At 52.3% G+C, this 17,049-nt stretch overlaps 1 protein-coding gene across 1 annotated transcript in view; it reads right to left on the reverse strand.

Annotated features, from left to right (window-relative positions):
* Window positions 1–519: 519 nt before the first annotated feature.
* Shisal1 (shisa like 1) overlaps window positions 520–17,049 on the reverse strand; it is a 115,384-nt gene continuing 98,854 nt past the window's right edge. Inside the window, exon 5 of the mRNA XM_052748517.1 lies at window positions 520–6,403. Coding sequence (XP_052604477.1) covers window position 6,403 — 1 coding nt within the window. The 3' untranslated portion in view covers window positions 520–6,402. The remainder of the gene's footprint in view (window positions 6,404–17,049) is intronic.

Genomic DNA, 17,049 nt, shown 5'->3' on the forward strand with positions numbered 1-17,049 from the left:
TCATAACACCACCAGCTGTCCCCCACTTCAACACACACACTTAGTGTCCCCAATTCCAACATTCCACTAGAGCCATGTTTACGCCATGGTCAGTGACCTGTGTTCAGGAGTCATCATCACTGGGCTTCTGGGTTTTGTAGAGGGTCCGTGCACTCCCAGCTCTGTAACCTGTGGGTTTTGACAGAGGTGTAGTGATAGGGACCCAACCCTATGGCACCATACAGGCTATTCCAGCTGAGTACTTAGAGCAGCAGTTCAGTCACGCCCAGGCTCCCGAACCTTCTGCTCTCTTCATCCTTCGTGTGACCCATTCAGAACAGGATCTGCCTGGCCCTGTTTCTGTTCTTGACCTCGAACAAACCTTGAGGTCTTCAGGATGGACCTGTGGACCCCCACCCTCTACCCCTTAGCTGAGCCCCCAGACTCTGGTCCTCTTCCCTCCTCAACCCACAGTGACAAGTTCCACGGCTCAGGTTCCCAGCCTGTGTTTGAAACATCAAAACGGACTTTAATCAGGAAAACAGTTAACTTTTCTCCTTTATTAAAACTAAGGACATCATTATAAAAACCACTATATAGAAAGACAAATGGTTGAGACAACGTCAGTGTAAAACACATCATTATTACATCGGATTCGGGAGGGGGAAGATGATCTGACATCAGAATTTCTGTTTTTGGTTTTCCCGGTCATGGGCTCTGAGAGAGACCCCCACGCCCTCTCAACATGAGCCTGGCTCTTCTAACATAGAGATACCCTCCTGCCCCAGCCTGCCTACCTGCTTCGTCCCACTGACCTGGGGAGAAACAAGTCCTTTGTAGGAAGGTCCCTTGTCCCTCTAGGGTGGCCAGGCTCTCATCCTACAGCTTTGTTGGTTATGGCACATTGCCTGTATGCTCACCATGGATATTAGATGGGGACATTACCGCCTAGCTTGAACACAGACAGTGAGGGGAAATGGGAAGGGACCAGGTATGAGAAACTGTGAGACGCAAGCCTAAGAGCTCACCTTAGTCAAGTACCAGCTGTGACCAAATGGGAGGCCACAGTGGCCCTGTGACTCCAGGGGCTGGTCCTATGCTTAAGGTTGACACTGACTGCAAGGGGACTCTATGCTTTGGAGGGTAGTTTTAGTTTGTCAAGGGTAAATGGGTCAGGGCTTTGACGTAAAGATAGGAAGTAGTGTTAGCCACTAATGGTTAAATCCACCCACTCACTAAGCATTTCTAGCACCGACTACCTGGCAGGCATTTGGACTGGAAACAGGGTGGGGTGGGACAGGTAATGCCACCTCCAAGGTCACTTTTGTGGGAGGGATAGATCAATGTTCTGTGTTTATTTTGCGGACGGGAGTGTTTCCGTTAGGCACGGCAAGTCAGGTCCACCATGGTGGACGCTGCCTACCACTGGGCCACTGCGTGTTCTCTGATGCAACCCATCTGTCTACACAGGAGGGGCTTCCGGTGGACGCTGGCGACAGAGCAAGGTGGCAGGGGCTGCTCAGCAAGTGTCTGCTCAACAGCTGAGGATTTGTGCAGCATGTGGGTGGTACACATCCCTGCGCTGATGGCCTCAGCTGCCAACCTTTCCAACCACAGCCTGTGAAGTGCAGACACGTTGTTGAGGCTACCAAAGGGGTAGGAAACCGTGGGGACACGCGACACACAGTAGGCATGAGGGCTCATTTTCTTTCCTTTTTTTTGTTTTTTGTTGTTTTTCGAGACAGGGTTTCTCCGTGTCGTTTTGGTGCCTGTCCTGGATCTCGCTCTGTAGCCCAGGCTGGCCTCGAACTCACAGAGATCCGCCTGGCTCTGCCTCCCGAGTGCTGGGATTAAAGGCGTGTGCCACCACCGCCTGGCTGAGGGCTCATTTTCTACGGGGTAGAGGACACCACCTTTGACCTGTGACGTCATCTCCTCATAGTCCTCTGACAAGACAGACACTGGCACACACATGGTGAGCTGTGTGACTCAGCCAAGGCCGCCACTAACCCAGCAGAACTCCCTGGCAGACAGTGTGCTCCCTCCCTGCCCTTCACACACACAGGAAATGCCCAGGAGGCCACTCAGATAGTCACCTGTGCCCAAATGCCAGGGGAACCTCATGTTTACCTCCCAAGCAATTCCTGTTAGTGGGAACCAAACAGCTAGAAGAAAAACTAAAACAAGCCAATAAGAAATGTCTGGAAGCCTGAGGCTCTGGATCCTCTCACACCCTCTTGCAGAGCTGGGGACCAGCCGTGAGGAGCAGTCCAGGGGACTGTGGCTGGAATGGCAAGTGGGACTTGCCCCACTGGTTTGGACAGGGGTGGGGCTGGTGACAGTCAACTCAGGACACAGCCACATCATGTCCTGCTGTTTGCACGGACCTGGGGGGGCGCACTAGACAGGCCAAGTGAGGACCAGCTCTTGACTGAAGACAACCTCAAGCATCACCCCTGGCTTGTTTTCCTGTTACCCCAAATCCTTTCCACTGTGGAGTTGAGGTTGCCTGACGGGGTTTTTGGATGACCCAGGAAGTGGTCCTGCCCCAGGAGCACAGCTGTACACACCACTGTTGTCTGCAGTATCTGAGACTGTGAGGGACCAGATCAGAATCATGTGTGTGCATGTATGTGTGAGTTCACATGTAGGTGCATGCATATACATGTGAGTGTATTTGTGGACATATGTGAACATGTACATGTGGCATACATGGGTATGCATGCATACATGGGGGTCTATATCTGTTCTCATATATATATATGTATGTATGTGTGTTCATAGGTGTTTATTATTGAACCTGTGAACATGTGTAAATTATACTGATAGGTGTCTGTATACATGTGTATACATGTGCACGTATGGATGTGTACATATGCATATACACGTGAACATGCATGTGCATGTGTGGACACACGAATGCGTACAAGTTACATTCATATGTGTGGGTGAATGTATACATATGTGTGCATACATGTGTGTGCTCATGGGTATGCCTCTGTGTGTGTGTGTGTGTGTGTGTGTGTGTGTGCATGTGCTCCTGTTTGGATTAAGGCCCGTTGCACACTGGTGAAAGTCACCATCAGATGCTTGGCCACTCCCACACGGGGTGAGCAAGCCATCTCCTTGGTGACTACAGCCAGCCAGGGAGGCGTTCTGAATGGAGGCCCCAGATCATACAGACGACAGGGCATAACACTGCTCACAAAGGACACACAGTTCCCAGTGGGAAATGCCGGACAGATACAAGGACGTCTCATGACTCTCCTTGGGCACGCGGTGTCACCGGCTTCTCTGCTTCCTGTGGCTACTTGCTGCTACAGGAGTGTACTGTGGCCTGAGACTCACAAAAAAAAAAGGGGGGGATGTCGACACAGGCATCTGGAGGAGGCAGCCGTCGGAACCGAGGCCGCCACGACAGCTCAATAAATATTCAGGGACTTGTCTCTACTCTGTGTCTTTTCAGGACATGCTACTAACTGGCACATCTGCCAGCCACAGACACCATGAGCTGGGAACAGATTTTCATCATGGCCACCTGGGGTCCTGCAACCCACCCCAGTACTCACACCCACACGGACACAGCTCTTGCCTTCAGTAGCTTTATGAAGCGGCATGGGGTAAGACCCTGACCTTTAACCCTGGCTTGCCAAATGAGGAAAGGAGGCTCGGAGAGGTTGGGTGGGTGAGCCAGTGTTACCCAGCTGGGAAGGAGCAGGGTTACCAGGGCCTGGAAAGTCAAATTATATGCTGACCTCCGGCCATGGGGCACTCCTGTGTCCTGGCCAGTGTCTAGACTCTTAGCCTCAGACATATATATGAGAGATGCAGGTCCTCAACCAGAATCTTCATGGGGGCCTTCAGCTATTCCCTAAGAGACCTCTGCTGGAGAACCCCACCCCCACCCTGTACCCTGCTGTCTGCATGGCCATGGCCTCCTGTCTCTGAGGAAGGAGGCTTCACAGAGGACGTAGCCCTGAGCAGCAAGCAGCTGCAAGAGGGTTACCCAGAGCCACCCAAAGCCAGAAGTCCCCTCAACATCTGATCTGACTCCTTCTTCTCACTACTGGGGAAACTGAGGCAGGAGGGCCCCAGGTCTTGCCTGTGATCTCTTTCCTCAGGTGACATTAGAATCTGTGTGGCTTGGGGGAAGGATGCCTTTTCCTGCAGAGGCTCTGCATAGGTGTGGGCTGATCCAGCTGGTCTATTGCTAAAACCCTCCAGGGCAATGGCTGCACACACCCTCGGATACTGCAGCATGCGGGAGAGGGCCCATGCCCATCTTTAATCAAGATCCAAGCATAGGCTTTCCAGGCTGTGTGCGGGGCACAGCAGTGCATCTAAGAGCAACCGACTGGGTGCAGAGACAGAGGCCTTTAACCCAGTAAGGCCTCTAGAGCCAGCTAGAGTGACAGCTTCCATGTCCACCAATGGGACCATCTCTCCCTCATGTGGGGCTGAGAGGATGAAGAGCCAGCCAGAGTGGGAAGAGTTTTATGTTCTAGCACACAGTACTATCGATGGAGAAGCACTGTGCGTGCGTGCATGCGTGTGTGTGTGTGTGTGTGTGTGTGTGTGTGTGTGTGTGTACACCATTGTAGGGACTACAGAGATCTGCATGCGGAATTGTCCCTTCACCTCTGCTGCGCTTTGAGTCCTGGCCACCCTAGCTTGTTTGCTTCTAGGAACCTGACGGGATTGTGGCTCTTGTGGCTTTGGGCTCTTCCTCTCTAGGTCCCATTGCTGGTCTTACGTGTGGTTTGAACCCGGGCTTAAACATTTCTGACCACCCAAGCCTCCACATGCAGCCTCCACAATATGCCTTTGTGACCCCCAAGGGCACCTCCACGCTGGCTCTTCCTTCCGTGCTGCCCCTTGCTCACTGTCCCCCACAGTGTGTGGCGGGTGGGTGGCCAGCCCATGTGGGGTTACCGCCAATCAACTGAGGATGCAGCTTCAGGAAGAAGGGGTCACAGGGAGGGCAGGAACACTTTGGCCTCACTCATAGGGGTGGGGTGGCCATGTCTACATTGGCAATGTGGCCTCTGGAGATCCACAGGGTCACTCCAGGGGGATGTCTTTTCTTCTGTGTGCCCTAGGACAGTGGGTCACTGATGATGAGCTCTGTGGGCAGATGTTATAGGTACCCAGGCTTACTTGGAAAAGCCCCATTTTAAGTAGACAGATTCATGGAACCCTCTGTTCTGGGTTTCCTTAGGACCCTTCATCCTGTGTATGTGTTTCTTCTCCCTTCAAGGTGTGGCACCCCAGGGCAGAGCCTGGCATTCTTCACCCCTGGATCTGATCGCCGCCTGGCCTAGTGCACAGCAAGCGTGTGGCTAGTGTGAGCTTCTTAGGGAGGCTCAGGCAGTGACAGTGGAGGATCTGGGTTGTGGGGGTGCTGCACTCACTGTAAAAATGTCAGGCAGGTGCTCCAATGACCATACTGGGGACCTGGGCTATGGAGCCTGTTACACCCTGGGAATCAAAACCTGGACTTGGGTTCTTGTCACCCTGGAGTCAAACTGTGGAGCTGGCCATGTCCTGACCATATGACTGTGGCACCCTTCTCCAAGCTGTACTGTTTCCAGAGGTGTTACACGCCCACCTCCCAGGAACTGTGATGGTGCACACAACACATCCAACCTAGGCTGCCCGAAGTCAGCTGAGTTATTTCCTCATGCCTGCTGCTATGGGAACAGATTCCACCAGAACCCATCCTCACTGGTATATGCTCCAGTTCCCACTACCTGTGGCACCGGAAGGCTGGGCCCTGTGCCTGCCCACTCTACCAGCTCACAGTTGCTGGCCACAGCAAGAGGTCTGAGCCTCAGACAAGGACACAAGGAAGACTCTTCAGCCACATGGTGACCTGTGCCCATCGGAGAACCTTACAGCCAGTGGCGAGGGGGCTCGATTAAAAACTAGCTGAACGAACACATAGAAAGAACACCCTGATCATACACGTGCGCGCACACACTCACGGTCAATATTCCGACATGGATAGGCCTAAGGGGGCCACTATTGGAGGGAGTGGAGGCAGGAAAAACGTCAGTGTTTGGACCATGGTACAACTCACGGCCCCAAATCCTTCTGGCTGGGGTCAGCCAGGGCAGCTAAGTGTTGGTCATCTCAGTCCACACCAAGTCTCTTCTCAGAAGCCACCAGCCCAAAAAAGAACTATTGCTTGCAGACAGGTGGCTCAGAGCCCCTTTCCTGCACCCCGTTTGTCCCCAGACCCTGAGTTTGCTCCTAATCTCAGAAGTCCTCGGAAGGGGGTTCTGGGCACAGGTGGTTTTTCCTCTTCTGTTACCACACCATTGCCCCGGCTCTCCCTGGTGTCTTGGTTGAAGCTGTTCTTGGAGGCTGCACCAGGTGCTCTGGGTCTAACCTCCTCCATCCTGAGGCACAGCAAAAGGGTTTTCTGGAGAGAGTGGAAGAGAGAAGCACCAAGCATTAGAGTGAGGAGAAGCCAAGAACACACGTCATTTGTACTTTAGACAGGAGACATTCTGTGATACTGTGGTTGCATGGGAGACTAGAGCTCCTGGCCCATGCAATAAGACAAGAAACATGTACAGAGTGCCAGAATTTAAATACAAAAACCCAACTTACAGTTAACCGTATATAATCTATCTGGAAAATCTAACAGAGCCAGCAGGCTGCTTATCAGAACAGAGATTGCAAAGGTAAATATAATTCTCACTCTTTAAGCCATCAGATCAACTTATAAGACTCAATGGGGTGCATCTCCTACAGCTTGACTATATATCTTGGCTGGAGACAGTTCCAGTGAACACCTGTCATCAAACATAATTACTTTACTTTAATACTGTTAGTTTTTAACCTTCCAAAGTACTCCGATTTGGATGAAAAATGAATATAGCATCCTTTTGTAATGAGCTAACAACTATTCAAAACAGATACGGAAACCATTCATATGAATAACAAAACCCATTATGCCTCTTGGACTCATACCACTGGACAGGTCTCCATGGCTTTGGACATGATAAAGTCATGAAAAGGAACCCAAGGCATTCCTGGACCAGGGATGGGCCAGGAGACCAGTGGATAAGGACAAGGATGTAAGAGAGGCCTGAAGACTGAGGGCCCTCAGTGGCTGAGCCAGGCTATAGGCCGGACAACAGGGAGCAGGAACAAACCCCATCCATGCCTGCTCCACAGATCACCACGCTAAGAAGAACTGCCCAGGGCTGGTGAGCTGGCTCAACAGTAAACATGCTTGCCGCCAAACCTGGCAACCCACACGGTGAGAGGGGAGAGCGGACTCTTAAAAGTCGCTCTCTGACCCTCCCACAGGCACGGCAGTGTACACACCCACACACAGACATACACGAAATAAAGAGATGGATGTAATTTTGAAAAAATAAAAAAATAAAACAGCTACCCAATTTCAAATCCCTGTCTTCCCAGAGGCCTTTGCAGACTAGAGTGGCCACATGACAGGGTGACTGATACAGGGAAGTCAAAGACTACTAGGCTGCAAGAGGGCCAAGGTGATTGGCTGTTTCCTTATCCTGTATTTCTAGGGCCTAGAATGGCAACTGGCACCCAGTGGGACTCAATAAATACTTGTTGAATGAATGAATGAATGAATGAATGAATGAATGAACCAAGCAATTTAAAGTCTGGGTATGGGAACCATCTTTCCAGTGTGAGGTTAGCAGTAAGAGTTGTTTGAATTACTATCCCTGTCAGCCCGTCTTAAAGAAGTCACCAGAGGCTAGGCTTGGGCCCGTGAGGGGGCATGGAGGAGCCGCTCACTCTAGGAGAGTGTTTGAAAAAGCCCAAGGGTTCTGACAAGTACAGAAGAGAATGGGAATGAAAACAGAGAAGTGGTATAAATAACAGATCGTAGGAGGGACAAGGTGAGGAGGAGGCGGTGTGGATAAACGAGGTCTGACTCATTTAGAGTTGGGGGGTCTGAAGAATTCCTCAGCCGTTAAAGTCAAATCAGAAATGTGAAGAGGCCCGGGACAAGAGAACACAGGGATTGAGAGACAAGGGGAGAGAAAGGCAAGACACTGAAGACCGACATTGCTCACTGTGGGGAGAAAATAAACGCCGTATCACAAAATAAACGATTAAGCCTATTGCATCCCATTATAATTATGGAGGTAACCATGGCATCCAAACACAGCTTCCCGAGTGATCAGAAGACATTTACACGGAAAATAAAACAAAGAAAAACCCAGGCCATATGGGGGGAAACTGACAGCCCCCACCAAAGCTATAAACGCAAAAATGTATCATAAACCGGGACGACAGGAATGGGACTGAGGGTGTCTGCGGCAGCAGTAGACATTAATGAGCCATACGAACTTGCTAAAAAAGAAAGGATGCTGAGCGGGGATCGCAGATCCATCCCACTCGGGGCCAAGCGACTCAGAAGAGCCCGCGCTCCACACCACTGGAGCCTACGCTTCAAAAGGCTCAGGTGATAGGCTCTGCTTCCTGCACCCCACCCCATCTCAAAAGAAAGCATGGGTGTGATACAGGCAGCGGTATACTGGGAGGAATTCCGGGTCACGGCCGGACTACCAGACACAGCCGCAGTTGGGTCTAGCCGGGACAGAGCCCAGTTCAGTGCTTTCCTGAGGCACAGTCCTGGGGTCCATCCTCAGCACTGAACCAACTGGGTGTGGTAGGAGTTCTAGGTTACCTGGGCTACACCATACCTAACACGAAATGGGGGCGGAGGAAGAGGCAGAGAGAATGAGCAAAGCAAGTACAGGGTGTGAGCATGGTAGAGACAGCCAATCGTGAGGTCCAACACTAGTGAATCCCCATGCACAAGACGGCACAGCTTTGGTGTTTGCTCCACAGGAACAGCCAGGGACGCAGGAGAAAAGGAGGCAGAGTGTGCTATCATTGGTACACCCAGTTCCACTCTCTCCATGGCAGATGGAGTGGCCAGCATAAGGGAAGCCCCCCCCCCCAGATACACACACACACACACACACACACGGGGGGGGGGAGGAGAGAGAGAGAGAGAGAGAGAGAGAGAGAGAGAGAGAGAGAGAGAGAGAGAATGACAATCAGGCTTAAATTTCAAACAGCAGAAATAAAACATTATCTGGTCATAATATAATATAATTTGTACAAAAAAAACACAAGTCAGGTGTAAGTGGCACACACTTAGAATCTCAGCTTTCAGGATACAGAGACAAGAGGATTGCTGCAAGTTTTGAGGCCAGCCTGGGCTACATAGCAAGACTCTAAATAAACAAACAAACAAATAAATGGCTGAGGGCTCAGCTGGTGAAGTGCTTGCCACACAAGCATGAGGACCTGAATTCAGAGACCCACATAAAAAGCTAGGTGCTATGGCAGGCTCCTGTAATCCCAGCACCGAGGAGGCAGGTAGGAGCATTCCTGGACCTGCTGGACATCCAATCCAGCCAAATCAGTGAGCTAGGCTCAGTGAGAGACCTTGTCTCAAATAGTAAGGTGAAAAGCAATTGAGGAAGACACGTGATGTTACCCTGTAGCCGCCACATGCATGTGCACACACTTGTACATATACACATGAACACACACCAGAAAAACCCACAAAACGAAATGAAGTCTACCCCTAAAGATTTTATAAACTCCTTTAAATCACCCAAGTCAAAGAGAGTGAGAGGGTGAAGAGTCAAAAATCACAAAACAAGGAAAACAGGAATTTCAAAATTGGCCAAAAATGAAAATAACATTTCCAAAGCTAAGTGATGCAGCCAAAGCTGTACCAAGAGGTGGTTTCATAGCCTTAAATAAGCCCTTCAGAAACATGAAAACGCAAATGATTTACCAAGCTCAAACAGTTAGAAAAGCCCAAAACAAACAAAACCAAAGAAGACACGGGAAAGCTAGAAAGAGATTAAAATGGAAACATCTCATAAACAAATCTAGATGTTGGTTCTTTGGAAAGCAATGGGCTATATGAACAACTGGGGATTCCAACACAGCAGAAGGTGGAAGAGACAAAAGGGGAGATGGTAGCTGGGGAGGGAGTACCCATGTGCTTTCTGTCCAATTCCAATCTCCAACTAGAATGGCATCACAGTCTCCAGAGACCCCCATGCTGCTAAATCTATGGCTTGCAATTGCCATCCCCCCCCCAGTACTGGTCAGTGTTGACTCAGTGATGCCTCCTGTTCTAGTATGCTCCTGCCCTTTGTCTTGATTCTTCTTGGCTTCCAAGGATACTCCTGCCCAGGTCCCTGTCTTTCAACTCTCCCAGGCATCTTCTCCAGCTCAGATTGTCTCAGCATTTCCCAAGGACTTCAACGCCATCTACACTGTGCTGTTCTAATTTGTTTTCTGTGGCATGACCAACTTGGAGAGGAAGGGGTTTATTCTACCTTATAGGTTACATTCCACCATGGAGGGAAGCCAAGGCAGGAACTCAAGGCAGGAGCTTGAGCAGAAACCAATGAAAGACTACTGCTTAGTGGCTTGCTCCCAGACTCACCTTGGGCTACCTTCCTTACACAGCCCATGCCCACCTGCCTAGGAAAAATACCACCCATGGTGGGCTGGCCCCTCCCACATCAATTAACAACCAAGAAAATGCTTCACAGACATGGCCACCAATCTGATGGAGGCCATTTTTCAGCTGACCTTCCTTCTTCCTGGGTGTGTTTCAGGTTGACAAGCAGGGATTAATCATCACAGACTAATGTTACTTTCCTTGTTGCAGTGACTCTGAGAAGTAAAACATACAAATGGACCATCTGGGTCAGCCTAGGTCCAGCTACTGATGATCAGGAGATGCCGGCCCACCGACACCGGCTCGTCTAGCTTCCCCACCCAGGCTAGAAGTTTAGAGTAAAAAATTACTAACTGCCAACCTTGCCTAGTGACCCGAAGATGTGACTCAGTCATGCACCCCAAAAGCTTTAAAATAAACAGGATGGAGGATGTACAGATAAACCCATGCATCTGTTTTGTAGGCGACAGATGACATGTATGACTGTACCCCTGTTTACTCAGCCAGTGAGGGAAAAGGGGCAGGGCCTGACTTGGGGCTACAAAAACAGTCCTTTGGGTTCCTGCTGCGGGCCCGTTTGCTGACCAAATTTACAAAGTCCAAATAAACTAACCCTTTGCTACTCCGTTGTTAGTGGTTGTTATGAGTGGGGTTCCTCATTCCCCATAGTGGCCAAATTCCTGAGAGAAGCAATTTAGAGCATGGTCCGCAGTTTGAGGATATAGTCCATCATAGCAGGGAAGGGTATGGTGGAACAGTCCCAGACTGTAGGTGACAGAAGCAGGGGGCTTCTGGCTCACATCTGGGAGGATCCAAAGGCAGACAGCTGACAGGAAGTGGAAGCCAATCCCAGTTACCCACTTCTTCCATTGAGGCTCCGCCTCTCAAAGGTGATGCCGGTGAGGTTAGTGTATGAATGGGAGATGAGTGACGTGAGGAGACCTTGTCACGGTGGCCACCTGTGTCCCTCCCATGGTGGCTGAAAAGGGGAGATGACCTCTGCCAAACATCTCCAGCTGGGACGTTGGTCTTTTGCCTTTAGACCCAGCTTGGACTGGATCTCATTCCTTTGGTGCATCGTGATGGTTGACACCCACTGTGAACTTTGTCCTAGAATGACCTAAGAGACAAACCTCTGGGCGTGCATGCGTGGAAGCCGCTAGATGAGCCTAACTGAGGTGGGGAGATCTGCCCTGAATGTAGGTGGCACAATTCTGTGTGTGGGGTCCTAGGTGACTAAAAAGCAGAGGTCAGCGGAACAGGATCTCTCTTCTCTCTGTCTCAGAGACACCCAGGGGGACTGAACCAGAGATCAGAGGGGCCAGGATGCTGAGGCTGACCCAGGACCAGGTGTCTGGTTTTAATGTCCTTGGTTCTTGGTCTCCTTCCCAGGGTGTTATCAGTGACCCAGCTGGCATCGATACATTCTGAGTGAGATGACCTCGGCATGGAAGTCCCAGCCTCCTCCTGGACCCCCCACCCACCCCACACCTGTGCTTCCCAGGCACCTTGCTTTTTATCATACCTCACATCAAACTCCTACACATCCCTCTAAACTCACTCCTTCCTCCCTCCATCATCCAGCCATCTCCAACTCCTGCAGCTCCGCCCTTGCCCCCGTCCTGTCTTTCACCTCCAGGTGCAATCCATCGCCAGTGGACTCCCCTGAGTCCACTTTCAAAACAGTTCAAGCGCACCAAGAAAATTTCTTCCAGGACCACCGGACTTCACATACGTGTGCATGGTAGATCTCTTTTGCTGGCCCCATGCTTCTCCATGAGGCCACCTTGGTACCGTGATGGTGGGTATCTGTGTGTGCCTCCCTCCACTCCTCTCCAGCCAGGGCCACCTTACTTCTCCTTCCGTATCTGGGTACCTCTGCCTCAGGGCCTCTGCTCCTCTGGTCCCTCTGCTTGGACCTCTGGTCGGGCCTTTGAGGTGGGGACTCAGTTTCCACAGCCTCTGGTCCCAGTACAGATGGCTTTTACACACCTGGCTTTTTTACATGGGTGCCGAGGACTGGACTCTGGTCCCCACATTGACATGGCGAGCACTTTACTGACAGAGGTCAATGTGACCCCATTCCCTACCACGCGGCTATATTTTAAATAATACCTTGTATATAATGAAATATTTTAAAAATCAATACATCTGGGAAGAATCCATTCTATGCAGGCTTTCTCAGTGCGCTCAAGTCCTGATGTCTGGGCTGGGACCTCAGGGCCTCTCCTTGCTGGACTGTACCTCTTCCAAGTTCATGGATTCCATTCCAAAGGTCTCTCCAGAAATCCCAGTATACTTTTCACAAGCTAGACACATCCTCTCCTTTTCACTGGGAAACTCCTACACATCCATCAAGAACCCTCATTTGGGTGTCCTTTACTGAAGCTTCCCTACCTCCCACAGGCATCAGTAACATGTTACCCCATATCCCACACCACTATAGAGAGGTCTGGGTTTTATTGAGCACTGTCAAGCAGTCCTAGGGTTCGAAATGTTGTGCGACTCTGGGCAAGTTATTGAACGTCTCGAGGCCTCAGGCACCCCACCTGATGCCACTCCAGGCCTGCAGGAGTTTTTCACAGCTGGCTGTGGACCACCGTGACATGCCTCGGCTGGACATTAGCCACAGCATAAACCAAGCATGTTGGGATGCCTGGCCCTGGCCTAGGCTTCTGGAAGGAACTGTTGGCTTTCATGGTGCCCACAGTTGGTCACGGGGAGCCCAGGATTAAGAAACTGTCCCTGACTGGCTACTGGCACCTGTCCCCCAGGGGTGCCTGTCCCCCATAAGTCTTGCTGGCCCCAGGCGCTCACTGGCTCCAGCCCCAGGGCCAGCCACACTCCTTCCCTCAGAGTCCATGTCACTATCTCCCATGTGACTTTTGGAAGCTTGTCCTAACGGAGTCTTTTCCAGTCTATCTGAGCTGGATCATGGGACTAAGTCACGCGTCACTGTTGCCCTCCAGGACTCTGAGCTAGGACAGAACACGAGGACCCCAGATAGGAACGGGGGTGGGGTGGGGTGGGGGGAGGGGTACCTGCTGTGTTAGCTACATCAAAAATTGGGTCCTGGGGACCTGGCTTGGTCCTCAGCTCTGTGGGGGCCTGAGAAGGAAGCTGGTTGATGCTGGGGGATGGGTGGGCAGGGGACAGCTTGGTTGAAGACATTCAGAAAGCCATAGTGGGGCTGATAGGAGGGGCAATGGCTACTAGAGACTCGGGCTCTAGATGAAGGTCCTCGGACTCCATCCTAGGGTTATGGGATTCTGGAAAATTCTGTGAAAGGCAAGTTAGGGATAGGCTGTGCTCCTGAGCCAGGCCTCCTCAGAGTGCTGTCCCCTGTGCTGGTGAGCTCCATCCTCAGTAGCCTATTTTCAAAATTTACTAGGAAAGAACTTGGGCTTTGGAGGACTCTGAGGGGCTGACAGTTGACTTACCAAGGGTCAATGGCCAGCTGGAGCCGGGGGATGGGGTGGCGGGGGGAGGCTTGGAGTCCAGTCTGTGCTGCTAACCATTGGGTCACACCGCCATTCTGTACAGTGTCACCCGCACGGGTGAGCAGTGCTGAGCTGAGTAAGGGGCGGGAGCACAGGAGGAGCTGTGCAGCTGGCAGGCGGGCGGGGTGGGCCAGCGTCTGCAGCCTGGTTGAAATGAGATGGAGCACCTGGCAATTTGAATAGTCATGAAAGCGTCCAGAATGCCGGGAGAGTCTGGAACAATGAAAGCGAAGGAGAGACGAGAGGTTTCTGTCTAACTGCAGGTGACGTGTGGACGCGGCTCCCAGGATGGCAATTGCTCATAGCCATTTAGCGCTGGCCGGCTGCCGGGCCAGGGCGGGAACCACATTTCCTGGGGGTTGTTCTCCCAGCAACCCCACAGTTGGGACAGCTTTAAGTACATTTTCCAAGGGAGCGGAAGGCAGGGATGCTAGAAGAAGCATGGCGGGAGCCAGATGCAGTACCAGGGCACAGTGGCAGCCTGGGCAGCAGATGTGGTCCCGGCAGGTGGCAAGGAGACGCTCTTCCTGCAAAAGGATGGCAAGCTACCCGCATTCAGATGGGACATGCTCACCACGGTGGGGCTGGATGAGGATGTGAGCAGGCCAAGCCCCTCCTTTAAACCGCAAGAGAGCTCAGTGCACACACCACCACCACCACCACCACCACCACCACCACCACCACCACCCCCGACCGCTGTCACATACCTGAGTTCCCTGCCCCGATGCCTGGGAACTGTGGTCCCACCTTGCAAGTCAGAGAGCTTACTGCTGGGATTCCACTCCGGGTCCTAACAAGAGGCAGGGGGTCACGCTCATCCGGCTGGGCACACCCAGCAGAGTCTTAGAGATGGAAGGGTCTCAGAAGCAGTGGGCGGAAGAGAAGGTTCAGCCGTTAAGAGCACTGGCTGCTCTTGCAGGGGACCCAGGTTCGATTCCCAGCACCTGCATGGAGGCTCACAACTGCCCTGCCCGTAGTAACTCTAGTTCCAGGAGATCCAGCTCCCTCTTCTGGGCCCCAGCAGGAACCAGCCATGCAAGCAGTACACAGACTTAGGCTGAGCACCCACAGACATGAAATTTTTAAAAAAGTTTTAAAGAAAGGAAACAGAGACAGAGGGCAGACAGCAGCTGCGGTGGGCCAGTGAGTGCAAATACCTCAAGAAGTCCTCTTAGGGCCTCCCGAAGGAGCAGACCTGCCACCCTGATGGAGGTGTCACAGCCTCCCATGGCTCCGGGGAACCAAGCCCAGGGCCCCTTGGCTCTGGTGTCCCTCAGCTCTGGCCTCACACTGTAGAAGTGTGTGTCTTTGCCTCTGCACCCAGCCTGCCTGCATCTCAGCTTTGGGTTCCTGTTTTGAGTGAGTCTTGGGTGATCAGCAAGGATTCAGGCCCAGATTTGGCCCCTAGCAGCATGGACCAAGTCCTGGTTAACCCTCAGGAGGAGACTGTCTCCCTTCCTCCCAGCTACTGTCACTTGTCACCTGCCTCCAGGAGCCTTCTCCCTCAGCTTGCCTGCTCAGCAGGGATGTGCGTGGGCACTGTGGAAGTCGGGAGAGCATCTCTGAACAAGAGGACAGCAGTGACCTTCAGAAGCCAGTGGCCTGTATGACCTTTACTCCAAGAGTAACAAGTCAGCCTGCCCCAACCTGCTCCTGGAGCAAGGAGGCTTCCAGGTCCAAGTTCAACCAGCATGAGGTATCAGTAACCCATCGGTTCCAACACAGGCATCGGAGTGGGACAGAGGTGTGTGGGGCAGCTGCCCACCAGCAAGTGCTTTAGTAAGGGTCCCTTGGGTCACCCAGCAGGACAGACATCAGCTGTGTAGAAGAGATGAGTAACAAGGGTGGTGTGGAGGAGTGTGATTCTGGCTTGCACTCCTCTGTGCTGGGGACATGGAGGCTTTGGGGGACCAACTTCTCCTTGGCTGTTTGATCTTGGATGTGCTCATGACCTTTCGGAACCCCAGGACCATTAAATGGCAGGAAGAACTCCCACCTGAGAGGTTGGGAGGGTGGAATGGCCTTGACCTTTCTCCACCCGGGGTCCGGCTCCCTTTTACTCCCCACTGGGTCTCCCTGAGAAAGGTTGACGCCTTTCAGTGATGATGCTGTCTGCAGAGAGTTGCCTTCCAGCGCCCACTCTGCCGGAGGACATTGTGGTGCTGTGAAGAACTTCATGTGGGAGATGAAGGTGTGGATCAGTTGGGAGAGGGCTTGCCTAGCATGTGTGAAGTCCCATGCTCCATCCCGAGAACCACGTAAACTGGGTATGGGCAGAGAGGAGGATCAGAAGTCCAGGGCCAGCCTGGGCTACATGAGACTCTGTCTCAAAGCAAAGACCTTTAACATGAGCCCTGTTCTCTCCTTCAGAAGGAAGCTATCTGGCAGCTGAGGGAATGCCCTTGTCCTGCTGGCCAGGGAGCCTCTGCGGGGTTGCTGCCTGGAGGACGGGCCAGGTATCTCTATGGCACAGGGCAGCAGGCAGCACATTTTGGGAACAGGGCTGCAGGTTGGGTTGGGGGCTCTGGAGCTCCCTGATTCTAGCCCTTCCTGCTGCCCTCCTTCCCGCCGTCTCTCTTGGCTGTGGGAGGCTCAGGCCTTTTAACACACACACATCCTGGCAGTTAATTTTTAATGTCCCACTGGTCAATAATTGATGGTACCGCTTTAACAGGAAACTTGTGTTTTACATCCGCTGCCGCTCGGGCCGTCCTTCCCACAAAGACCTCTGTCTGGAACTGCCCGCCTCCCCCATGGGAATTAAGCCGCCTTCACCCCCTGCGCCAAAGGTTTCAGAGCACGTACCCACTCTTGTCCCATTAGCTTCCTCAGCAGCCCAAGAAGGTCGGGAGGTTCTGCGGAAAGCTGGAACCCAGACATGGCGGGTCACGGCCGCCCGTAGTTAAACAGCAGGAGGGGGTAGAGGGTAGAATAGGGTACCCACTCCTGCCCAGGACTCTGCCCTGGCCCTATGAACTCTGATGACTCAGGCATGCCCTGTCCCCTCCTGTGGACCAAGTGGCTAGGGCTCTTACTGTGGACACAGGGAGAGCGGGTCATCAGAAGGAGTGCCATCCC

The sequence above is a fragment of the Peromyscus californicus genome, unplaced genomic scaffold (genome assembly GCF_007827085.1).
Source record: "Peromyscus californicus insignis strain IS unplaced genomic scaffold, ASM782708v3 Scaffold_20__1_contigs__length_68692818, whole genome shotgun sequence".
Lineage (NCBI taxonomy): Eukaryota > Metazoa > Chordata > Mammalia > Rodentia > Cricetidae > Peromyscus > Peromyscus californicus.